The sequence below is a fragment of the Scyliorhinus torazame genome, chromosome 4 (assembly GCF_047496885.1).
Source record: "Scyliorhinus torazame isolate Kashiwa2021f chromosome 4, sScyTor2.1, whole genome shotgun sequence".
Classification (NCBI taxonomy): Eukaryota; Metazoa; Chordata; class Chondrichthyes; order Carcharhiniformes; family Scyliorhinidae; genus Scyliorhinus; species Scyliorhinus torazame.
The window spans coordinates 232,625,269-232,652,194 of NC_092710.1; the positions used below are offsets into that span (position 1 = coordinate 232,625,269).

General features: G+C 47.7%; 1 protein-coding gene across 3 annotated transcripts in view; it reads right to left on the reverse strand.

Moving 5' to 3' along the window:
- LOC140410810 (amine sulfotransferase-like) overlaps window positions 1-26,926 on the reverse strand; it is a 53,981-nt gene that overhangs the window by 25,891 nt on the left and 1,164 nt on the right. For all 3 annotated transcript variants that reach the window (XM_072499441.1, XM_072499438.1, XM_072499440.1), the window contains exons 2-5: window positions 26,553-26,651; window positions 25,164-25,322; window positions 7,653-7,855; window positions 4,355-4,481 (exon numbers count right to left, since the gene is read on the reverse strand). In XM_072499441.1, the coding sequence (XP_072355542.1) occupies window positions 4,355-4,481; window positions 7,653-7,855; window positions 25,164-25,302 (469 nt within the window). In that variant the 5' untranslated portion in view covers window positions 25,303-25,322; window positions 26,553-26,651. The remainder of the gene's footprint in view (window positions 1-4,354; window positions 4,482-7,652; window positions 7,856-25,163; window positions 25,323-26,552; window positions 26,652-26,926) is intronic.

A 26,926-nucleotide genomic window follows, 5' to 3' on the forward strand; every position in this document is an offset into this window, starting at 1 on the left:
ACGAGATCATCGGGGCAGCACGGTAGCATAGTGGATAGCACGGTGGCTTCACAGCTCCAGGGTCCCAGGTTCAATTCCGACTTGGGTCACTGTCTGTGCGGAGTCTGCACATCGTCCCAGTGTGTGCGTGGGTTTCCTCCGGGTGCTCCGGTTTCCTCCCACAGTCCAAAGACGTGCAGGTTAGGTGGATTGGACATGCTAAATTGCCCTTAGTGGCCAAAAGGGGGGGGGGGGGGGGGTGTTATTGGGTTAGGGGGAAAAGGATGGAAGTGAGGGCTTAAGTCGGTCGGTACAGACTTGATGGGCTGAATGGCCTCCTTCTGCACTATGTTCGATGGGCAAGGTCATGAAATATATGGCAAATTCTGTTTTGACCTGCTCCAGAACCATCGCCTTGGTTTTCCGGAAATATGGCCATGGGAAATACAAGCCACCTAATATTTGGAGCATGTGTCCATCAACATTTGTAGTACCCCCTACAAACCATTTATATATATATATATATATATATATATATATATATATATATATAAATAAATAAAAATAAAGAGTTTAGGATCTACATTTTTGACTAAAGCTTGGACCATAGCTCATGTAGATCAGAACTGTTAGCATTAAAAAAATACCCGTTGAAATCTGTGTGTAATAATGCGTGTAATAATGCAATAACAAATTGATAATAATAAATAATGATCTGCCACAAGTAAACACTGCAATGAAAAGCACTTGGGCGCCACATTCCGATGCCTGTTCGGTACACGGAGGGGGAATTCAGAAAATCCAATTCACCTAACAGCACGTCTTTTGGGACTTGTGGGAGGAAACCGGAGCCCCTGGAGGAAACCCACGCACACACGGGGAGAATGTGCAGACTCTGCACAGACAGTGACCCAAGCCGAGAATTGAACCCGGGACCCTGGAGCTGTGAAGGAACAGTGCTAATCACTATGCATCAGTGCACTTAAAATTAGACTTATTTGGGATTCTTCGTTTTTGAGACCAAGTGTCGACACCGACGCGGAATTCGATTCGTGGACTATCACGACAGCAAAACTTGCACCACACCAGGACCGACTCCGCTACTGTTAAGGGGCTCGCACCGATGTCACGTGGAATACAATCGATTCCCGTGGGAATCGTGCTGGATTCGCGATTGAAGGAGGCTGACAAGTTGCAGTAAGTTAGCACAGGTGCAGAGCACAGTTTAGTGATAGGGGATGGAGACAAATCTGTATATATTCATTCACATTATTCACCATTACAATCTGCCTCGGTGGACGTGTCCAATGGGTGGGCTGTCGTTCATCCTCCAGCACGTCACCCTCTGGTCGCAGCACAGGCTTTATTGTAGCAGGTCTCCGTGTCGATCTGTGGCCTCCGAGAAAGGCATCATCAGCCACATTGAAATTGACAGATTGTGCCAACCGGGCATATGGGGTTCCCATGTGGCGCAAATGCACTTATGCAGTGAAGTCGGAGGGATTCATGATAGGTTACCACTCAGCTCCTGAAAAGGACCCCGTGGCGTAAAGATTCAGGGCGACAGTCACCATGCTGGCCGCTGGGAGTGGGTGTCCTTCCCCATTCCCATGTGTTGCCAGGTACGTGATTTGGCAGATATGTTGCACTGTCCCCTTGCTCAGCAGAGTCTCTGGCATGACCAATCCGGCAAGTCCTCGAATGATTAGACGCTGCCAGTACACCAGGCCTAATGTGGCACACCTTCGTACCATTCGGCCTATTGGGCAGCTGGCACTCCATCCTCACCGTTTTCCTCCTGGTGCTCTGGGCCAGGCTCCACTGCTGCATGGTCTTCCCCCTCTCACAGCGCCAGCTTGCACAGTCTCAGTGCATCCCCAGGTTGGCGGGATGCAGAAAGCTACCATTGGTGGTTGAATTCCAATATCCATTGTCTTAATGGGCAGCACGGTAGCACAGAGGTTAGCACAGTTGCTTCACAGCGCCAGGGTCCCAGGTTCGATTCCCCGCTGGGTCACTGCCTGTGCGGAGTTTGCACGTTCTCCCCATGTCAGCGTGGGTTTCTTCCAGGTGCTCTGGTTTCCTCCCACAGTCCAAAGGCGTGCAGGTTAGGTGGATTGGTCATGCTAAATTGCCCTTGGGTGTTCAAAATAAGGTTGGGAAGGGTTATGGGGATAGGGTGGAAGTGAGGGCTTAAGTGGGTCGGTGCAGACTCGATGGGCCGAATGGCCTCCTTCTGCACTGTATATTCTATGATCCATGTTCTAGAAGGCCGACACGTTGGCGTAGTGTACCCCCATGCCCAACCAGGTCCAATGGGCTACATGGTGGCCCTGGTTGGCACTGCGGGTCCTGCCCCTGCATGTCCCCTCATCCCCCCGGTCCGGTAGGTGCCCGGCACGGTGGTGGCCTCTGGCCCTGGTGCCTGTCCAGGGATACCATCGGCTGACACTACCCATGCCAGCTGAATGCTCCACAGCCCCTGACTGGCACCCCCTTGTCGTAGCTACTGTGGGCTTTGCCCTTGGGTGGCCTGCAAGTTGCCCCCCCGGCGGGTGGCGGCACCACGAAGGCTGGTGGCACCCTGTTCAACCAGGGGCCACAGTGGGTGGTCAGTGGGGTGCGTAGCAAGATGGTTGCCTTATCAGCTGAAGCAATGGCGGTCTGTGCCTGGCACTGCCCCAGTCTCGTTTTGGGGGGGGGGGGGGAAAGGAAAGAGAGAAAAGAGACTCCACCCTGGACATACTCAGCTATCTCTCTCTTTTCCCCCCTCGCCCCTTTTCGGTTTGTGTAGAGCAGCCTGTATCTGCAGGTGCCCATAGGGGTACATCGATCACCCCTGGACCCGACGATGGCGGCAAGCCCCACTGCCCAGGCATCCTGGTGGGCTAGGTCCACATTGAATTAGTTGTATTGAGCTGCCTGGGTGACGGCACAGATGCAGCTGCGCACCGAGGTCTGATAGATCCCGGACAGGTCCCCACTTGGTGCCTGGAAGGACGCGGTGATGCAAATGTTCAGGGTGACAATCGCCTTGATGGCCACTGGGAGTGGCTGTTGTCTCGCATACTCCGATCAGGTGCGGTGCGGGGAAGGTGGGGGGCATCCGTACGGCCATTGTCACTCTGCAGAACCAGGGGCCAAGGTGGGTGGTCAGTGGATGCGCAGAAAGATGGCAGCGGTCATGGCTGTCCGTGCCTGGGCACCGCCCCAGTCCCATGGGGGGGGGGTTATCCTGTACACTTTCTTTCCTCCCCGTCGGTCCGCTCCCCTGGTCTTTGCAGGACCCCCACTCCAGCCAGTGTCCGGTCCAGCAGCCCACAGATGCTCGTCTCGGTGTCCTACTTCCTCTCTCTTCCTTATCAGCTACCACATGATTGTTAAAAGCACAAGTGAACCATGCCGTCTGGAACTCAGTCCATTGGAGGAGGAGAATCACGGAGGCCCCTGGAGAATACCAGGTCGGGCCTGCCAACGATATGCAAACGGTGTTTACTGTACGTGCATTCCGGTACACACGAGGTGTTGGAGAATCGCAATTTGGCATCAAATCAGTGCCCGCTGTGATTTTGGCATCGGAACCCATTCTCCACTCAATCGCGTTTTGCGATTTCAGCGTCGGCAAACGGAGAATCTCGTCCACCACCTTTAATAATTGATCATTTTAACAATATTCGGCATACAAACCGGACTGCAGGTAAAATGTTCAAATCATATGGGTACAACCGGCACGTGCGCAAGGGAAAAGGCATAGATTTCATAGAATTTACAGTGCAGAAGGAGGCCATTCGGCCCATCGAGTCTGCACCGGCTCTTGGAAAGAGCACCCTACCCAAGGTCCACACCGCCACCCTATCCCCATAACCCAGTAACCCCACCCAACACTAAGGGCAATTTTGGACACTAAGGGCAATTTATCATGGCCAATCCACCTAACCTGCACATCTTTGGACTGTGGGAGGAAACCAGAGCACCCGGAGGAAACCCACGCACACACGGGGAGGATGTGCAGACTCCGCACAGACAGTGACCCAAGCCGGAATCGAACCTGGGACCCTGGAGCTGTGAAGCAATTGTGCTATCCACAATGCTACCGTGCTGCCCGTGAGAAGGATTACATTTAAAGATGACTGATAGCAAATAAAAAGCTCTCAACATGACTGGCTTTTTCAACTTTGGAAGCAGAAGAATGTGAGGCATTTCCTGTGAATGTACAAGGGCTACTTCCAAATTGTCCCACTACTCTTAGTGCCAATCAACAAAAAGCAGTCAGAGAGGCATGCAAAACGTGAATCAGTCAAATCCACAATTTCTGACATGATAAAAAACAAACAAACAAGAAATACCATTTAGTGGGCGAATGAGAATTATTTACCTTTGCCTTCTAAGAATTGATTCAAAAAGTCTTCAAAACTTGATGGCGTATCCAAGCATGTCACATAATTTTGAAAGTGATATAAAGACACAATAACGTCCTTTGGATTTCGAATGACATAAATAATCTAGAGCGTAAAATATCAGATCAGTCGTATAGCATTGTAAAAAAAAAAAAAAAATTACATTTGCTTTCTACAATTGTAGGTCGACTACTTACATTTCATAGCACTACATTTGAAATCATAAAATAAAATAGCGTTGCCAAATTGAATTTCATATTCATTTGTTTCTGCTTTCTATTGTTTACAGTCCTGTTAGTTATGACATTACTGGTAGTACTTTAAAACAAAAGCTACTTTTCCCTCAATTGTCCATCTTCACTAGCCCTAGCCCAATTTCCTTTCTGTCCACCAGTTTCAAAGTAGCAATCCTCCTCTCCAAATCTCTCTTGTCTCGGTCCTGTTGCAGCATATGATTAGAAAAGATTGCAGCAGACGGCCTTCACAGATGGGACTTCATGCTGTTTCTGTCAGCATCCTCCAAATATCCTCAATTTGCTTGCATTTCTCTCTACTTTCAGAAGCATCCTCAAAACCCAAGTCTTCAATGTAAACTATTGTTGCCTGGGATATTTTCAGAACATCCAATGTACCATGCTCAACATCACCCCCCTCCCTATGGCAAGCACAGGAGATGTATAACAGCTGCCCCTTTTATCTTGTTTCTTTTCACTGTCCAACACCCCAAACAATCCTTCAGGTGAAGGAGTGAGTTAGCATGCTGCATTTACTACTTAGGTGTGGTTGCCTCTACATTGGGGAGGCAAGCATGACCCTGTGCTCCCAGTCGCTTGTCATTTCAATTCTCTACCTGGCTTCTTCTGACCCTTTCAGAAGCGGAATTCAAGCAAAGAATAATACCTCCTCTTTTGGCACTCTTCCCCCCCTGGACTCATTAGTTCCTCCCATTTTATTTACTTTTGGATGGCAGCTAATCAGGATCCTTCCATTGATACCTCTTCTCTGTTTCTTTCCTTGCCCTATTCCCATTGACCTTGCACAATAGAACCTCGTCATTTAATATCTCCTGTCCACAACAATGTTTGTTCTTGCACCGCACCCCACTCAAAACCCTTTACATAGCTTTTTCCCCAGTTTCAGTGAAAATTCACCAACTGGTAACATGATCAAGCTTTCTCTCTTCACAGATGCTGCTTATCTAAGAGAGTCATTTCAGCATGCTGCTTTCATTTCAGATATCCAGCATTTTATACCTGTACCAACAGCTGTCCCTTTCTTTGTTGATGGACAATCACTTAAATTGACACAAGCATTGCAAATGCTGGGATAGTGTGTGGAGTGGAGTAGTGTGGCGCAGTGGCTCAAACTGGAGAATACCAAACTGCGAGCCTACCAAGTTGCTGTCCTCAGTATGCTCCTCTAAAATAGATGAGGCATGAGCAATATACGCACGGCAGAAAAGGCTGAACCGTTTCCATCTTCACTGGCTCAGATGTCTCCTAGAAGTCTTCCTTCAATATAAATTGCATTACTAACCCACCCACTCAATTGACACAGAAAACGGAACGAATCGTGGGATGTGGTGTCACAGTGGTAATTTCACTGGGTGAGTAATCCGGAGACCCAAGTTAATGCACAATGGACATGGGTGCAAATCTCACGAGGTGGAACTCCATTCAATTCATAAATCTGGAATACAAGCTAGTCTCAATAATCTTGAAATTATCATACAGTCATAAGACCCATCTGGTTCACCAAGGGCAGCAAGGTAGCATTGTGGATAGCACAATTGCTTCACAGCTCCAGGGTCCCAGGTTCAATTCCGACTTGGGTCACTGTCTGTGCGGAGTCTGCACATCCTCCCAGTGTGTGCGTGGGTTTCCTCCGGTTTCCTCCCACAGTCCAAAGATGTGCAGGTTAGGTGGATTGGCCATGATAAATTGCCCTTAGTGTCCAAAATTGCCCTTAGTGTTGGGTGGGGTTGCTGGGTTATGGGGATAGGGTGGAGGTGTTGACCTTGGGTGGGGTGCTCTTTCCAGGAGCCGGTGCACTCAATGGGCCGAATGGCCTCCTTCTGTACTGTAAATTCTATGCTATCTATGAAGGTCCTGTCCTTTAGGGAAGGAAATCTGCCGTTGTTACCCGATCTGACCTATAAGCAATTCCAGAACCATAGCAATGCGGTGGACTATTGGCTGCCCTTGAACATGGCCTCACATCAACTTAGTTCAAGGGCAATTGGGGATGGGCAACAAATGCTGGCTTCGCGAGCAATGCCCACATCTCCTGAAAGAATTTGGGCTGGATTCTCCATCGGCCGACGCAGGCATCGAGGGCCACAATGCTTCTATTCTCCTCCTTCCCCCCCTTTAGCTCACTGGGCTAAAATCGCTGGCTTTTAAAGCAGACCAGGGCAGGCCAGCAGCACTGTTCAATTCCCGTACCAGCCTCCCTGAACAGGGACTGGAATATGGCGACTAGGGGCTTTTCACAGTAACTTCATTGAAGCCTACTCGTGACAATAAGCGATTTATTTAATTTAATTTCATTTTCAACACACCACAGTCGAGATCCATGACTGGACGCAAGGGAGAGGATAAATGTAAATATAGTGGGCCCGGCACCTTATGCTCCGGCTCTCTGGGATTCTCCAGTCCCAGAGGCTGGGAATTACCTGCATCACGGTGGTCTGTACCAGCGTGGCCCTGGCATAACTACTTAGGAGCCTTGTCCCCAGAATCCATCCAAGGTTCACCCTCCTGTGCCCTACAATGCACTACTTGCCCACCGCTCGTCTACCACCCCCTCCCTTGGGGACCCTCTTAATAGAGACACTCAGGGATGCCAGGAGTAGGGAGACCTCCACCAAACCCCGCCCCCCCGCCCCCACTCACAGAAAAGAGAAGCTAGGCAGCAGTTCAGGCAGAGGCAGTGAAAATAATTACAGCTGTAACACTCATGCACGCTCCACGTGTCCATTCCTCGGTCCACGTGTCCATTCCTCAAAAGGAGAACAGCTTTGACCAATGCAGAGGTGGGTGCTGGATGGTCACGGGACTTCCACCAGATTCCATTGTATTTCTTTGCAATACATAAATTTGCTTGACAAGGGATATGGAATTGTTTCCAGTTGTGGTCCCAGGGAGATCATATTCCCCGAAACGGAAAATCCACTCCTTTTTCTAATAAAAGAAATGAATATACATGGAGGAAATACGGAGCCAAGAGATGAAAAACAAAACAAAAACAAGAACTGGCAATAAGAGATTTACTCACTTTCCCATTTTTCTTTTTCAGACCCTCTGGAATCAAGTGATAAGGTAAATGTGTGACAGACAAACGGGGTGCTGGTTGGGACTGAAAATCTAAGAATGGAAGTTCGATCCAAGGAACACGTTCGGCTGCTGGTTTGCTTTGTACAGCAGCTGGGTCACCATCAGAATGAATTAAACTCAAAATTTGCTGCATCCACACAGTTCCTGGAGTGAGATATAAATAGATTGTAAAGTAGTGCTTGCAGAACAAATCCCAGAATTACAATTTACACTATATTACACAACCATTATTTGATTTCAGCCCTCTACTGATGTCAGCTGAAAATCTGGTGAATTTCTGAGTAAACCAATTTGTGTTTTTTTTCCATAAATGTAGGTGAAAATGGTGCAATTCAAGACAAAGATCAAGCTGTCCAATTACAAAGATTTAGATTTGTCATGTACCGTGGTACAGTGAAAAGTTGTGTTGTGTACAGTCCAGGCAACATGAACATGACGATAAATACACATAAAGGTGAAACATACGGAAGATAGAGAAGATGCATTCAGTCTCAAAAAAAAACCAAAAAACGAACCATTCAGATGTCTGGGAACATTGTGCATGTTCTTAGATTTTTGTACCTTCTGCCTGATGATAGAGTGAATATGGGGGTGGGGGGGGGGGGGGGGGGGTCTTTGATTGTGCTGCTCACTTTCCCCAGGCAGCGGGAGGTGTAGACAGAGTCAATGGATGGGCGGCAGGTTCATGTGATGGACTTGGCTGTGTTTATAACAGTCTGTCGTTTCTTACAGTCTTGGGCCGGGCAGTTGACATACCAGGCGGTGATGTAACCAGTGCTTGGTTGCATGGTGTACCGAAAACAACCTCTGTCTAAATGTCGGAAAGACCAAGGAACTGATCATAGACTTCAGGAAGCATAGCACGACTCACTCCCATCTGCATTAAGTGGAGATGGTCGATAGCTTTAAGTTCCTGGGGGTCTGTCTTGGGCCAGATTGTTGGTGGCTTGAGTGAGGGCAAAGAACATGGGCTCTTCTCACTTGGAGGACTCCACCCATGTTTATGGATCTTGTGCTTCCCTCTAACCCATTCAATTGGCACTACAGGATGGGACTGGTTGAATGGAAACATCATTGAACGCAGGTTTTCCATGATCAATCCTTCAAAAAAGGAAAGGTGGAGATGATCCTAGAGAGAAGCACTCAGGCAACAAACCATTAGCCTTGATAAGATTGATAAGAGCTCTTGACTTGGACACTCCTAGCTGTAGAATCATAGCATTTACAGTACAGGCGGCTATTTGGCCCCTCGGGTCTGCACCGGCCCTTGAAAGAGGTTTAAATGAGAACACATTAAATATAATCATATTAACCATGAGAGTAAAGGAAGCCGAATAGCTGAGAACATTTTGCAAGTTGCTGGAGATTGTAAGAACAATAACGTCAACTAGCTAAAAGGCCCCATTGTTATACAGTAAAGAACTGGTAGTTCCATCTCTACAGTAACAGACAGTCCAGGGCTGACTGTGTTTCTCCAATAATGTCTAGATGCAGGTGTTGATAAGTTGGAAAATTGGCACCAATATGTACAAAATACACAATTGGCACAAAATACATATATCTCTTTGATGGACAGACACTTTGGCCGAATTGAGTGAATTATAAATTAGTTAAAGCCAATCGGAGGTGTAAAGAAGGCAAGACCTTAAGATAATAATCTTCTTAAGAATCACTTGCCGGAATGGAAAAATCATTCCGGAATCAATCTACTTATCTTTTTCTAAAACCTATTTCCTTGCTGCTTTTGCTAAATCGCCGTCTTTTTGTTTAAATCACTCAGTCATTTTATACTGTGCATTATGATTTGAAGAATTAACATGACCTGTATTTTAAAACTCCACCACTGTATTCGCTAAAGACAATTGATCTGACTAGCTTGCTAAAGGGCTAGTCGGAATGTTGTATTGAAACATCTTTGGACTGCAGGAGGAAACCGGAGCACCCGGAGGAAACTCAAACATGAGAAAGTGCAAACTCCACACAGCCAGACAGTCACCCGAGGCTGGAATCGAACCCGGGATCCTAGAGCTGTAAGGCAGCAGTGCTAACCACTGTGCCACAAGGATCACAGTGGAACCAACTGGCATGGTCAAATAAATAGCATGGTGCTTGAAGAATGCGTCTGTGTCTAAGTAGGGGGAGTACAGAGATTCAAATGAAATATGAGCATGTCCGTGATGATACAGTCAAGAACAGCAGCGATCTTATAAGTTTTAGCCACATGCTGAGGGGATGTTTAATTTTCTGCCAGTAAGTACATCTGGCTGATCTGCTTGCATAAGCATGGGCAAGACATTTTTGACGGAAGTGAGTTAGAGTCTGGACTGGTTAGGCAAGGGTGAATCTGTCAGACACTTCTGGAAGGAAAAGCTGCAAACAGCAAACCCTGGCATCAGCAGATGCAGGCTTCTCATCTAACAGGGAGGGAGGGAGACCTCTGGGGCTTTAGATGCCAGGGTACATGACCCAAGTGCCATGTGTTTCACTCAGAGTAGGCCAGTAAAAATGAGTTATAACCAATGTAAGACCACTTCTCTAATTAGGGAGACACATCTTCACCCTCGCAAAAGGTTGACCATGGGGACTTCCGGTGGCGGCCATGGAGTGAGAGGTTGCTTATTTGGTAGCTTTTGCCCCGACGTATGGAGGATTTGGGTTGTAAAATTGGAGGCCGGTGAAGAGGAGAAGAAGAAGAATTCCCCACCAGTTTATGGAGTCGTGGACCAGAAGTGGTCTGTAAAGAAGAGATTGTTCGACAAAGAAGGGAGAGGAGTCAGTGGCACAGGAAGCATGGCGGCAGCTCAGGGACGGACAGAGCAGCTGGTCAACTTCCTCCAGGACAAAGGAAAGAGTACCTGGACACGATTAAGACGGGGATTGACCGGGTGGAGCAAAGATTGGAAACCCAGGGACAGGCGATCACGAAGGTGGAAGAGGTGGTGGCTGAGCAAGAGGACCAGCTAACCGCGATGGAGGCAGAGATGGGGCTGATGAGGGACCACCAGAAAAGGCTGCAAGAAAAAGGTGGAGGATTTGGAGAACAGGTCGTGCAAGCAGAACATGAGGATCGTTGGTCTCAAGGAACAAAGAAATGTACAGCACAGGAACAGGCCCTTCGGCCCTCCAAGCCCGTGCCGACCATGCTGCCCGACTAAACTACAATCTTCTACACTTCCTGGGTCCGTATCCCTCTATTTCCATCCTATTCATGTATTTGTCAAGATGCCCCTTAAATGTCACTATCGTCCCTGCTTCCACCACCTCCTCCGGTAAGAGAGTTCCAGGCACCCACTACCCTTTGCGTAGAAAACTTGCCTCGTACATCTACTCTAAACCTTGCCCCTCTCACCTTAAACCGATGCCCCCTAGTAATTGACCCCTCTACCCTGGGGAAAAGCCGCTGACTATCCACTGTCTATGCCCCTTATAATTTTGTATACCTCTATCAGGTTGCCCCTCAACCTCCGTCGTTCCAGTGAGAACAAACAGAGTTTATTCAACCGCTCCTCTTAGCTAATGCCCTCCATACCAGGCAACATTCTGGTAAATCTCTTCTGCACCCTCTCTAAAGCCTTCACATCCTTCTGGTAGTGTGGCGGCCAGAATTGAACACTATACTCCAAGTGTGGCCTAACTAAGGTTCTATACAGCTGCAACATGACTTGCCAATTCTTATACTCAATGCCCCGGCCAATGAAGGCAAGCATGCCGTATGCCTTCTTGACTACCTTCTCCACCTGTGTTGCCCCTTTCAGTGACCTGTGGACCTGTACTCCTAGATCTCTGACTTTCAATACTCTTGAGGGTTCTACCATTCACTGTATATTCCCTACCTGCATTAGACCTTCCAAAATGCATTACCTCACATTTGTCTGGATTAAACTCCATCTGCCATCTCTCCGCCCAAGTCTCCAAACAATCTAAATCCTGCTGTATCCTCTGACAGTCCTCATCGCTATCCGCAATTCCACTAACCTTTGTGTCGTCTGCAAACTTACTAATCAGACCAGTTACATTTTCCTCCAAATCATTTATATATACTACAAACAGCAAAGGTCCCAGCACTGATCCCTGCGGAACACCACTGGTCACAGTCCTCCAATTAGAAAAACATCCTTCCATTGCTATTCTCTGCCTTCTATGACCTAGCCAGTTCTGTAGCCATCTTGCCAGCTCATCTCTGATCCCATGTAACATCACCTTTTGTACCAGTCTGCCATGAGGGACCTTGTCAAAGGCCTTACTGAAGTCCATATAGACAACATCCACTGCCCTACCTGCATCAATCATCTTAGTGACCTCCTCAAAAAACTCTATCAAGTTAGTGAGACACGACCTTCCCTTCACAAAACCGTGCTGCCTCTCACTAATACGTCCATTTGCTTCCAAATGGGAGTAGATCCTGTCTCGAAGAATTCTCTCCAGTAATTTCCCTACCACTGAAGTAAGGCTCACCGGCCTGTAGTTCCCGGGATTATCCTTGCTACCCTTCTTAAACAGAGGAACAACATTGGCTATTCTCCAGTCCTCCGGGACATCCCCTGAAGACAGTGAGGATTCAAAGATTTCTGTCAAGGCCTCAGCAATTTCCTCTCCAGCCTCCTTCAGTATTCTGGGGGTAGATCCCATCAGGCCCTGGGGACTTATCTACCTTAATATTTTTTAAGACGCCCAACACCTCGTCTTTTTGGATCTCAATGTGACCCAGGCTATCTACACTCCCTTCTCCAGACTCAACATCTACCAATTCCTTCTCTTTGGTGAATACTGATGCAAAGTATTCATTTAGTACCTCTCCCATTTCCTCTAGCTCCACACAGATTCCCTCCCCTGTCCTTCAGTGGGCCAACCCTTTCCCTGGCTACCCTCTTGCTTTTTATGTCTCCTGGAGGGTATTGAGGGATCGGACACAGGGAAATACGTGGCGCGTATGCTCGAGAAGCTGATGGGAGAAGGTGCATTTACTTGGCCCTCGAGGTGGAAAGGGCGCACTGCGAATGAATGAGCCACCGAGGGCAATAGTGGTGCAATTGCACCGGTTCCTGGACAAGGAGGAGATCGAGGTGGGCCAGGCAGATGAGGAGCTGTAAATGGGAAGACAACAAGCTGCGCATTTACCAGGACTTGGGTGCGGAACTGGCTAAGGGACGGGCAAGCTTCAACAAAGTAAAATCATCCTCTTTAGGAAGGGGGTGAAGTTCAGCATGCTGTACCCAGCTAGTTTGTGGGTCACCTATGAAGGACAAGAACACTATTGGGCATTGTCGGAGGAGGTGATGAACTTTTTGAAAGACAGGGGACTCGCAGGACAGGAGATGGAGGACATTGAACTTGGGGGATGGGTGGGTAATTCTGCACTTATGCTGCTAATTTCTTTTCTTTTTGGGTTTTGTACGTATTTGTTTTGTACCAGGTTTTGGGCCGTTGCTCAGTGTTGTATGTGGGTTAACTTTGTTCTAATTGGGGGATGGTGGGTGGAATTTTCTTTTTTGGGTTTGTTGGGGATTGTGGTTTGCATATGTATGTTTGAGCGGGAGGGGGGGGGGTGGTGCAGGAAAGAGGGAAATCAATGGGGGGGGTAGAATGCTTGGTGCATGGGCGGGGGCTACTATGCTAGTTGGGTGGACTAGCTCAGTGCAGAAGGAGGCCATTCGGCCCATCGAGTCTGCACCGAACCACTTAAAGCGCACACTTCCACCCTATCCCCGTAACCCAATAACCCCTCCTAACCTTTTTTGGTCACCCAAGGGCAATTTATCATGGCTAATCCACCTAATCTGCATGTCTTTGGACTGGAAACCAGAGCACCCGGAGGAAACCCACACAGACACGGGGAGAACGTGCAGACTCTGCAGAGACAGTGACCCAGCGGGGAATCGAACCTGGGACCCTGGCGCTATGAAGCCACAGTGCTATCCACTTGTGTTACTGTGCTGCCCTCACGGAAGCACAGTAGGGGGCGAGCAGGTGACCTTTTTGTTAAGGGTGGTTGGGAGTGTTGTTTTGTTTAGTGGTGGGGGGTGGAGAAAACGGTTCTGCTGACAGGGGAGGAACTGGTGCTTGGAAACAAATGGGAGGTCGATGATGGTGGACACCTGAGGGCGGACCCGAGGAGGTGCGGGACAGCCCAAGAAGGGCGATGGTTGATTTCCAGGAGTGGGGTGTCCCCGACCAGGCTGATCGCATGGAACGCAAGGATTGAATGGACTGAAGAGGGCTTGTGTGTTCACGCATCTGGAGGCTGAAGGCAGATGTGGCAATGTTACAAGAGACACACACTAGGATGGAGGATCAGACTAGGCGGAGGAAGGGTTGGGTAGGGCAGGTATTTCATTTGGGGCTAGATTCTAAAACTAGGGTGGTTGCTATGGTGATTAATAAGTGGCTTTCATTTGAGGTAGGGAGCATAGTGGCGGATAGGTATGTTATGGGAAGTTGGGGGGGCGGGGGAGGAAATACTAGATGGATTGGAGGCCATGCAGCCGGGCAAGGCCCTGGGACCAGACAGCTACCCAGTGGAATTTTACAAGATGTTTTCTGGGGTGCTGGGCCTGCTGCTGCTGAGGGCATTGAATGAAGCAAGGGAGCGGCGTGTCCTTCCCCCAACAATGTCACACACCTCGATTTCATTGATCCTGAAGCGGGAGAAGGACCCAGAGCAATGTGGGTACACAGACCAATCTCCCTATTAAATGTTGATGACAAATTGCTGGCCACAATCCTGGCCTTGAGGTTAGAGGACTGTGTTGCATGGGTGATAGGGGAAGACCAGACGGGGTTTATTAAGGGTAGGCAGTTAACAGCCAATACCCTGAATGTGATAATGATGCCCTCCGAGGAGAGGGAGGCAGAGGTGGTAGGAGGGAGACGGAGGTGGTAGTCACCATGGACGCAGAGAAGGCCTTCGACCGGGTGGAATGAATATATGTGGGAGATCCTGGGACGGTTCGGGTTTGGGCAGGGCTTCATCGACTGGGTTCGGTTGCTGTGCTGGCACCGGTGGCGAGCATGCGGACAAACTCGGACTATTTTAGATTGTACCGGGAGACAAGGCAGGGATGTCCCCTCTCCTCACTGTTGTTTACCTTGGCTATAGAGCCATCGGTGATGGCGTTAAGCGTCAAAGGACTGGACGGGGCTGGTCAGGGAGGGAGATTATGTGGATTTTAGGGGAATTTGTCCGGTTTTTGGGGTACAAATTGAATATGGGCAAAAGTGAGGTTTTTGTGATCCAGGCGAAGGGGCAGGAGAGGAGACTGGAGGAGTTGCATTTAAGGTGGTTGAGAGGTAGTTTTCATTACCTTGGTATTCAGGTGGCAGATGGGAGCAGCTGCACAAATTAAATCTGGGCCGATTAGGAAAACAAATGAAGGAGGACTTTCGGAGGTGGGCCATGCTCCCGCTGTCACTGGCAGGGAGGGTACAGACCGTAAAGATGACGGTTCTCCCAAGATTTTGTCTTCTTATTTTGATTCCAAAGGCCTTTTTTAAGCGGGTGAACAGGGCGATATCTGAGTGGGTAAAATCCCACGAGTAAAAGAAAGAAAAAAAAGTGTTGCTGGAGCGGAGCAAGGGCTGGCACTGCCAAACTTCAGGAACTACTACTGGGCGGCAAATATAGCCATGATTAGGAAATGGATAATTGGAGAGGGGTCAGTGCGGGAACTGGTGGAGGTGGCATCATGCAAGGCGCAAGTTTGGGGGCACTGGTAACGGCACCTCTTGCCGTTCTGGACGGCCCGGTATTCCACAAGTCCAGTAGTAGTGGCAGCCCTGAGAGTCTGGGGGCAATGGCGGAAGCATATAGGAGTAGAGGGAGCGTCGGTGTGGGCTACAATCGGTGGTAATCACCGGTTTGTCCTGGGGAAGATGGATGGGGGCAGTTGAGGTGGCAGAGAGCGGGTATGGAGAGGCTGGGGGAATCAGTTTATTGATGGGAGCTTTTCCGGTCTGGAGGATCTGGAAGTGAAGTTGGAATTGCCGGGAGGGAATGGGAGATTGAAAATTTACAAAAGGACTTATGGAGTGGGAGGAAACCCAGATAGGGGAGGGGAGACGAAACGTAAATGGGAAGAGTAGACAAAACGTAAATGGGAAGAGGAGTTGGGAAAGGAGTTAGAGGCAGGTCTGTGGGAAGATGCCCTGAGCAGAGTCAATTAGTCCTCATCATGTGCCAGGCTCAGCCTAATACAATTCAAGGTGGTTCAGTGGGCACACATAACAGTGGCCCGGATGAGCAAGTTTTCTGGGGTAGAGGACAGGTGTGGGCGATGTGTAGGAGGGCCAGCAAATCATGTCCACATGTTTTCGGCATGCCCGAAGCTCAGGGGATTCTGGCAGGGATTTGCAGATGTCATGTCCAGAGTGTTAAAGGTGGCACCGAGTCCAGAGGTAGCGATTGTGTGTCAGAAGACCCGGAATCCAGGAGGAGAGAGGCTGATGTTTTGGCCTTTGCCTCCTTGGTAACCCAGAGATGGATCTTACTAGCGTGGAGGGACTCGAAGCCCCCAAAAGCACGGGTATGGGTTACTCAGGCTTGAGAAAATAAGTTTGCCCCGAGAGATTCATCATTAGGGTTTGTTTGGAGGTGGCAGCCCGGAGAAAATTGAACCGTCAGCAGATTCAATAAAGGGGGAGGGGGCAGGGTTAGGGAGTTAGACTATGTCGGTCTAGCTTAGGCGAGAGCTGTGGGAGATGGAGGGGTGTTACGGGTTGAGCTAGGTTTATATCTGTACTCGTGTCTTTTATAATAAAACCACAAATGCCTTAATAAAATGTTAAAAAAAAAAAAAAAGGTTGACCATGTCAACTGAGGTCATCTTTCAGCAAGAGATCAGTGTAATCAAACTGCATTCTAAATGGTGGGAGATGTAACAAGGCAATAATTCACTTCGTCAAGTCCAATAAGTTCACTTAATGCTTAGCAGTGAGACTTGTAAATATCCTATCACCTTATGCTGCTAAATCCACAAAAGGCAGTTATTCTTTGTTTTTAACCTCCTCTCAGGTGAAGGTTAACGAGGAAGGGAACAAAGTTAGGATCAAATGCCCAATTGTAGATGTGGTTTGATTAAATGAATCTGTTAATCTTTCTCATGAGCATTGGAGATTTGCCACAGTTTCCACCATGATCCAATCAGTAGAGTCGGTATCTGTATGTGCTGCATAGTGATAACATTCTGATGCAGCCGCCAAGCCAGAAGTGCCAACCTGAAGGTTAATAGCCCAAGGGTGTTTTAATGCAAGCACAACAATGGAGCTGTACAAAATGGCTGCATTCACTTGGCAAATAGGTACCCAGCCAGGTAGCATAATGGGAGCCCCATCGCCGACTAGGCAGCATAATGGCATTGGAGCAACAACTGTTTATTTGTAACAGAAGTTAAAACATGCAGTAATTGTAATGGGATTACGGCAACTAATTTACTACCTCCCACTCCTCTTGCTTTTTAACTGTCCTGATCTGTACCCCCCTACATACAAGACAGACAAACAGAGGGGATGGGGAGCATTTTCCTCGGGGGGGGGGGGGGGAAAGTGATAAAGAGTCACTTTAATATCTTTGGCCTTCATTCAAAGGAGCAGCCTCAAGCCAGATTGATTCTTAAGACACCTGGTCTGACATTCTCCCCAGATCCAGCCCAGTGTTCTAAAACCGCCCGCCGCAACTTTACTGAAGAAAAACAGAATATCAGAGGAGCAACTTCCATGACATTTTAGAGGTCTGTTAATATTTCACATAGAGAAACCTAAAGAGTTCCCTCCAGGTCTGCCTTCAGGAATTAAACAGTCACAGGCTGGTGAGAGAGAGAAGTTGACTGGATCCATTTTCCTGGATAGTTCCAGCAGAGGTGTTGCCCTGTTGCTGGATTTTTTTTTTTTTTTTTTTAAAAACTGAAAGCAAGACGAATCCTTCTGACTCTGCAGAACATTCCCGAATGGTCAGCACCAATCAGGATTGAGTATTAACAAAGACCTGGCAATTTGAGCCAGCTCATTGGCCACGAGTCAAGTCCATCAATGCGTGTCAGCAATGATCTCTGAAGTCTGCTCATCTGAACTGCAAATAACCCTTTTCAATCTGCCTTTTGGCTGCCAGCCAAGTCCATCAATGTGCATAGCACCGATCTCTCTGGAATCTGCTCATCTGAAATGTAAATAACTCTTTGCAACCAGTCTTGCCTTAGGTCAAGGCCAACCTCAGATTAACATCCACTTCAATTAAAGGTGAAGTCCATTTTAAAGGCATAGACCCCAGGTCACTGTTCATGGGCACATTCTCAGTTCCACATGGGTCTCACCACCACAACCCAAAAGGATGTGCAGGCAAAAAATTGGGTACTCTTAAATTTATTTTTCAAAAGGCATCGGCACAAGCTTGCCATGTACAAAAATTAAAAGGAAAAAATAAACAAGGGAGAAATTAAAGGAAAAATCGATGAAACAAGTAATAACAGGAGGATTGTTACACTTGGGTTCTGAGTTTATACTATTCCTTACCTTGGTCTGAAACTACTCATTTCCTACTTCTCTAGTGCCCAGACATTGTGCCGGAAAATGTGCCAGAAAACCAGGGCAACTCTGCTTCAGCTATTTGGGGACCCTTGACTGCATTTTAAGCACCCCCCCCATAGGGGACAAAGAGGCCATAATTGGTCTCTGTGCAGGAGCATCATCCTCCATCTTCTCACTATGCCATGGAGGAAGAAGGCAATTGATGTGTTGGGTGTTCTGGATCACAAACAGGTCACCAACACTGGAAGTGGTGCAACTCTATTTTATTATAAGGTTAACTATATTAACATAATTGAACTGTGGGTAAATGCAATACCAGCTGTAACTGTTGACCCTTGCCTAGTCCTAACCAAAAAGGAAATGGGGAAGATACCAGCTAGGAAATGAGTAACGAGCCCAGAGAACCATGAATGACTAGAGACATTCAGGATATGATGAGAAAGAAAGGGGAAAGTTTAGCAAGTACAAGGGGAACAAAATAAATAGGCATTAGTGGAGTACAGAAAGTGCACAATAGAGTTTAAGCAATTAGGAGAGCAAAAAAAGGGGATATTGTCATGTGAGAGTACCTTTAAGAAATGGGTGTTTATGTACCTTTAAGAAATGGAACTGCTCATGTTACGGAAGTGATGTCAGAGTGGGGTGGGGGTGGGGGTGGGGGGGGGGGGGGGGGGGGAGCTGAGCTCACTTCTGCTTTTTGAGTTTCAGTTTGAGAGAGAAGCTTGGGTGTGTCGGTGTGTTTCCAGTGAGCTGCATGAAGAAAACAAAGGGGCTGTAGCAACCAAAAGCAGCAGCACGGTTGAACCCTTTCTCACTAAATATATTGAATGTAACCGAATGTGTTCCTGTGTGAAGGTTGGGCAAGTCTTTTGGATGTTAAAAAGGACAGCTGAAACGATTACTTAGTCTTTGGGGGGGGGGGGTTATCTTTGAATGAATGGGTGTTAAGATATTCAATGTTTGTTTTAAAAAGGTTAACTTGAGTTGATAGAATAAACATTGTTTTGTTTTTAAAAAAACACTTGTCCATTTATGCTGTATCACACCTGTAGAGTGGGCCGTGTGCTCTCCACATCACAATCTATTAAAAGTTGTTGGTCAGTTGAACTCCATGCTACACTTTGGGGTTCTCTAAACTCGGACTATATTGAAAGTAGGGGAAAATCCCAGGATATTCCAAGTGTATCAACGGGAAGAGGATGACCAGGGGAAGAGTAGGGCCCTTTAGGGACCAACAGGGACATCTTGTGGGTGGAGGCAGAGAACACTGGTGGGGGTCTTGAACAAATACTTCATATCTGTCTTCACCCAAGAGAAAGAAGAGGTAGATATGAACTTGGGGGTGAGACCGCTGAGCTGAAGCAAATTGTCACAGGGAGTGACAAGATATTGGAAGGCTCAAAATTGGACAAATCTCTCGGTCCAGATGAATTGCATCCCAAGATCCTGTGGGAAGAATGGGAAGAGATTGCAAATTGTTAATTCCTCTCTGGCTTCAGGGGGGCTGCCAGAGGACTGGAGAACAGGTAATGTGGTCCCACTATTTAAGAAAGATTGCAGAGATATGGTGGGTCCATTATGGTTTGTCATTTATATAAATGACAGATTACTATTGGGAGGGTGCATATCAATAAGTTTGCAGATGACATCAAAGATTGGCCGGATCGTTAAGTGAGGTTGAGTGTCTTGGGTTACAGGAAGATATATACGGATGGTCAAACGGGCAGATACAATTTAACCTTGAAAAGTAAGTGATACAAAATTGGCTTGGCTATCGAAGCCAAAGGATGGTTGTGGAGGGTTATTTTTCAAACTGGAGGCCTGTGACCAATGTTGTGCCTCAGGGATCGGTGCTGGTTCCACTATTATTTGTTATGTATATTAATGATTTGGATGAGAATGTAGGAGATATGGTTAGTAAGTTTGCAGATGACACCAAGATTGGTGGCATAGTGGATAGTGAAGAAGGTTATATTGCAACAGGATCTTGGCCAGTGGGCTGATGAATGGCAGATGGAGTTTAATTTAGACAAATGTGGTGATGCATTTTGGTAGATCAAATCAGGGCAGGACCTATTCAGTTGGGGAGAGTTACAGAACAAAAGATCTAGGGGTACAGGTTCATAGCTCCTTGAAGGTAGAGTCGCAAGTGAACAGGGCGGTGAAGAAGGCATTCAACATGCTAGGTTTTATTGGTCAGAATATTGAATACAGGAGTTGGGACGTCTTGTTGAAGTAGTACAAGACTTTGTTAAGACCATGTGTTCAGTTCTGGTCACCCTATTATCGGAAGGATATTGTTAAATTAGAAAGTGCAGAAGAGACTTACAAGGATGCTACCAGGACTTGATGGGCTGAGTACAAGGAGAGGCTGGATAAGCGGAGACTTTTTTCCCTGGATCATAGAGGCGTAGGGGTGATTTTTTGGAGGTCTATAAAATAATGAGGAGCATCGATAAGGTAGATAGTCAACATCTTTTCCCAAAGGTAGAGGAGTCTAGAATAGAATGCATAAAGAGGGGAGAGATACAAAAGACATTTTTTTCCCCACACGAGGGTTGTGAGCACCTGGATCGGGCTGCCAGGGGCAGTGGTAGGGGCGGGTATAATTTTTTCCCTTTTAAAAAAAAAGTTAGACAGTTACATGGGCAGGGTGGGTACAGAGGGATATGGGCCAAATGTGGGACTAACTTATTGATAGAAGCTGGACCGAAGGGCCTGTTTCTGTGCTGTAAACATCTATGACTCTATACACTTGGAGGGAGTAATGTGACAAGGAAGTATTCAATGAGTGACTGGACACTGGAAAGTTGAGAAACAAAGGAACCTTGGCATGTTTGTCCATAGATCTCTGAAGGCAGAGGGGGAAGGTAATAGGGTGGCGAAAAAGGCATGTGACAGTTTCCATCGAGGCATAGATTACAAAAGCAGGGAGGTCATGTTGGGGTGTATAGAACGTGAGACCACAGCTGGAATAGTGTGCGCAATTCTGGTCGCCACATTATAGGAAGGATGTGATTGCACTGGAGGAGGTGCACAGGCAATTCACCAGGATGTTGCCTGGGGTGGAACATTTAGTTATGAAGAGAGGTTGGGTAGTTCTAATTGGAGCAGAGAAGACCGAGGGGCGACCTAATTGAGGTTTACAAGATTTTGAGGGGCATTGACAGGGAGCAGCTGTACCCCTTAGTTCAAAGGGGACACAAGTTCAAGGTGAGGGGTCGGAGGTTTGGGTGGGGTTTTGAGGAATCTAGAGGGAAAAGTCTGGAATGCACTGCTTGGGAATATGGGTTCCCTCACATTCTTTAAAAAAGGTTCCTGGATGAGCACTTGGCCCATAACCTTGATTGTTATGACATGCCAAGTGCTGGCAAATGGGATTAGATAGGCAGATCAGGTGTTTTTCATGCATCAGTATAGGATGGGCCAAAGTGTCTCGCTGAGCTCAGATCTCGAGATTCCCGACGAGACATTTTCTTCCTGGATACGCTTGACAGATCACAACTGTGTGTGTAGATGCAGCTGGTTTGCTACGTTTACACATGCCTTTCTAATGCAGAGGTGGAGCGGCACGTTGTGGTTAGCACTCAGCTCTAGGGTCAATTCCGCCCTCGGCTGTGTGGCGTTTGCACTTCCTCCCAACATCTGTGTGGGTTTCTTCGGGTGCTCCGATTTCCTCCCACAGTCCAAAGATGTGCAGGTTAGGTGGATTGGCCATGATAATTTGCCCCTTAGTGTCCAAAAGGGTTAGGTGGGGTTACTGGGATAGGGTGGAGGCACACAGTGCTCTTTCCACGGGCTGGTGCAGACCCAATTGGCTGAATGGCCTCCTTCTGCACTGCAAATTCTATGAGTCTATAACAACAACAATGGAGGACTTTTCTCCCCAATTATCAAATCTCCCGGTTCTAAATCTGCTCTTCACCCCTATAGCCCTCGCTCTTAAACCACCATCGCCTGGACTGCCTCCTGTTCTTTGGTTAGCTGTGTTCTATGTCGTCAACGATCTGCAACCTGGATAGGTATAGATGAAAATATATAATTTTATGCAATGGGCTAGTATCTATAGGAGTGCCATCATTTCCTGCTCCTGTTTTTAGATATGACCGTACTCTGAAATAAATTGAAAAATTCACCCCTGTTGTGTCAAGGAGTGTAATCAACTTGCACTCACAGCTCAACCAGATGTTTACTGTGGGCATGGCAACCAAGGCAGACTCCAGCTCAACCACGCGTTTACTGGAGGCATGGGAACTACTCTGCCATTGGTATTTCAGTACGAAGTCTTACAACAACAGGTTAAAGTCCAACAGGTTCGTTTCGATGTCACTAGCTTTCGGAGCGCTGCTCCTTCCTCAGGTGAATGAAGAGGTATGTTCCAGAAACACATATAGACAAATTCAAAGATGCGAAACAATGCTTGGAATGCGAGCATTAGCAGGTGATTAAATCTTTACAGATCCAGAGATGGGGTAACCCCAGGTTAAAGGAGGTGTGAATTGTACCAAGCCAGGACAGTTGGTAGGATGCCGCAGGCCAGATGGTGGGGGATGAATGTAATGCGACATGAATCCCAGGTCCCGGTTGAGGCTGCACTCATGTGTGCGGAACCTGGCTATAAGTTTCTGCTCGGCGATTCTGCGTTGTCGCGGGTCCTGAAGGCCGCCTTGGAGAACGCTTACCCGGAGAACAGAGGCTGAATGCCCTTGACTGCTGAAGTGTTCCCCGACTGGAAGGGAACATTCCTGCCTGGTGATAGTTGCGCGATGTCCGTTCATTCGTTGTCGCAGCGTCTGCATGGTCTCGCCAATGTACCACGCTTCGGGACATCCTTTCCTGCAGCGTATGAGGTAGACAACGTTGGCCGAGTCGCACGAGTATGTACCGCGTACCTGGTGGGTGGTGTTCTCACGTGTAATAGTGGTATCCATGTCGATGATCTGGCACGTCTTGCAGAGATTGCCATGACAGGGTTGTGTGGTGTCGTGGTCACTGTTCTGAAGACTGGGTAGTCTGCTGCAAAGGTGGTTGCATGAACCAGGAACATTCCTCGTCACAATGGACGTCTCGGCACTCTACACCAGCATCCCCCATGACGACGGCATTGCTGCAACAGCCTCAGTACTCAACACCGACAACTGCCAATCTCCAGACGCAATTCTGCAACTCATCCGCTTCATTCTGGATCACAACGTCTTCACCTTCGACAACAAATTCTTCATCCAGACGCACGGAACAGCCATGGGGACCAAATTCGCACCCCAATACGCCAACATCTTCATGCACAAGTTTGAACAGGACCTACTCACTGCACAGGACCCTCAACCGATGTTATACGGATACATAGATGACATTTTTTTCCTTTGGACCCACGGCGAAGAATCACTGAAACGTCTACACGATGACATTAATAAGTTCCATCCAACCATCAGACTCACCATGGACTACTCTCCAAAATCAGTTGCATTCTTGGACACACTGGTCTCCATCAAGGACGGTCACCTGAACACTTCGCTTTACCGCAAACCTACGGATAACCTCATGATGCTCCACTTCTCCAGCTTCCACCCTAAACACATTAAAGAAGCCATCCCCTATGGACAAGCTCTCCCTATACACAGGATCTGCTCAAACGAGGAGGAGCGTAACAGACATCTACAGATGTTGAACGATGCCCTCGTACGAACGGGATATGGCACTCGACTCATCGGTCGACAGTTCCAACGCGCCACAGCGAAAAACCGGACCGACCTCCTCAGAAGACAAACATGGGACACAACCGACAGAATACCCTTAGTCGTCCAGTACTTCCCCGGAGCGGAGAAACTACGTCATCTTCTTCACAGCCTTCAACAAGTCATTGATGACGATGAACATCTTGCCAAGGTCATTCCCACACCCCCACTACTTGCCTTCAAACAACCGCGCAACCTCAAACGAACCATTGTTTGCAGCAAACTACCCAGTCTTCAGAACAGTGACCACAACACCACACAACCCTGTCATGGCAATCTCTGCAAGACGTGCCAGATCATTGGCATGGATACCACTATTACACGTGAGAACACCACCCACCAGGTACGCGGTACATACTCGTGCGACTCGGCCAACGCTGTCTACCTCATACGCTGCAGGAAAGGATGTCCCGAAGCGTGGTACATTGGCGAGACCATGCAGACGCTGCGACAACGAATGAACGGACATCGCGCAACAATCACCAGGCAGGAATGTTCCCTTCCAGTCGGGAACACTTCAGCAGTCAAGGGCATTCAGCCTCTGATCTCCGGGTAAGCGTTCTCCAAGGCGGCCTTCAGGACCCGCGACAACGCAGAATCGCTGAGCAGAAACTTATAGCCAAGTTCCGCACACATGAGTGCGGCCTCAACCGGGACCTGGGATTCATGTCGCATTACATTCATCCCCCACCATCTGGCCTGCGAAATCCTACCAACTGTCCTGGCTTGATACAATTCACACCTCTTTAACCTGGGGTCACCCCATCTCTGGATCTGTAAAGATTTAATCACCTGCTAATGGTCGCATTCCAAGCATGGTTTGGCATCTTTGAATTTGTCTATATATTTGTTTCTGGAACATACCTCTTCATTCACCTGAGGAAGGAGCAGCGCTCCGCAAGCTAGTGACATCGAAACAAACCTGTTGGACTTTAACCTGGTGTTGTAAGACTTCGTACTGTGCTCACCCCAGTCCAACGCCGGCATCTCCACATCATTAGTATTTCAGTTCTGGACAAATTTTCTATGAGCAGGTTTGTAACTCAGCAGGGAGTGGGGGGGGGGGTGGGGGGGCAAATGAATTCTGACCAAATTCTCCTGGATTAGTTTACCAGGATTGGGTTTAGCACTTCCTTTTATTGGAACAGTATGGAATTACAATCACTACACTGACATACAGGAGAACAAAAGTATTTTCTTACCAGATTTTGGATATGTGACTGCAACCACATCACTGTCCCGTATTTCAAAAAGATTCATTTTTTCCAAATATTCTACACTGTGAACATTGGAGATGAAGTTACAGCCTTTGAAGGAATAAAGGTCATAACTCTTTGCCATTGTCGTAATGGTTTCAAATGCTAGAATAAAAAAAAGAACTGCTAATCTCAACCAGCAATTCAGAACACCCATAATACAACAGTACAGGAAGCCATTCGGCCCATAGAATCTGCACCGGCCCTTGGAAAGAGCACCCCACTTAAGCCCACCTCTCCCCGTAATCCCACCTAACCTTTTTGGACACGAAGGGTAATTTATCATGGCCAATCCACCTGACCTGCGCATCTTTGGACTGTGGGAGGAAACCGCAGCACCCGGAGGAAACCCACGCACACACGGGGAGAACGTGCAGACTCCGCACAAACAGTGACCCAAGCCGGGAATCGAACCTGGGACCCTGGAGCTGTGAAGCAACTGTGCTAACCATGGTGCTGCACCTTTTAAAAATGGCAAGCACAGGAGTTCAACAAAAGAAAGTACAAAAAAACATGAGAAATTGCTAAGAGTCATTGAGATAATAAACATCGCCACAGTACCTAGTGGGGACCATAGGCCACAAACAAGGTGGGGCGGGGGGGGGGGGGGGGGGGGGGGGGGTGGTCACCTATCCTCAGGTGAGGGGCAAGGCCGAGAAAGCGGGAGGGTGGGCTTCATGAATAACCTCAGCAGATATGGGAATTGAACCCGGTTGCTGGCCTCTGCAACAAAACCAGCTGTCCAGCAAAATAGACTAACTGACCCCCTTTGGGAGGCAAGACAGTTTAAAACCATACCATCTGGTTTCCTTTTCTCTGTATGTTTAGCAGAAATTGTAAATAATTTTGCCATTTACACCTGTGAAAAAATTCTCTTTTCTAGTCCATTTTCCTTGGCATGTTCTCCCTCATCTTACACAGGCCATGCATAAATAGGTCTACATATTACATACAAGACCTGATCTGCACATAAAAGTTAGTAGAATAGAGTGTTCAATAAAAAAGGTAAAGTTTACCAATAGCCAGCTGGCCTCCAGCCGTCTCAAAATCAAAACAGACCTCATCGAAGACCCACAATAATAGCAGACAAGCTCCTCCTCGCCACCTCCTCCCATTGCACCTGCTCAGAATTATGACACTTCTAATTTCCCTTGTTCTAATGAAATGTCCATCAACTTTCGATTCTCCCTCCATACCTGCTGAGCATTTTGTTTGAATGTCACCTTTTCTCCTCTCCACCACGAACCCTGAGCCCCAAGCATGGGGATGCCATTGACCAAAATTTGAACTCAAACGGTGAGATCACCATGACAGTAAAAGGAAGAGTTTGGATACCTGATGAATGGTGCACTTCTTGACCTCAGAGCCTTTCGTCAGCTGCAGTGTCAAGCCAGGAATGCGATTGAATAGTCACCCTTGCCTGGAGGGAAGTGCCTGCAATAACACAAGCATTACCACATTCCAATTTACTCAATTACTTCCTGTTAATTTGACTGCTGCTCTAAGTACCATGAAATAACTTAGGGACCATCAAATTCCTTAAATACAGAGGTGGATTCTCCACCTCATGACACCAGAAACACGATCTGACATCAGACGATTGTCACGCAATGTCCATTCATCTGTTGTCGCAGCATCTGCATGGTCTCACCAATGTACCACGCCTCGAATGTTCCCTTCCAGTAACACTTCAGCAGTCAAAGGCATTC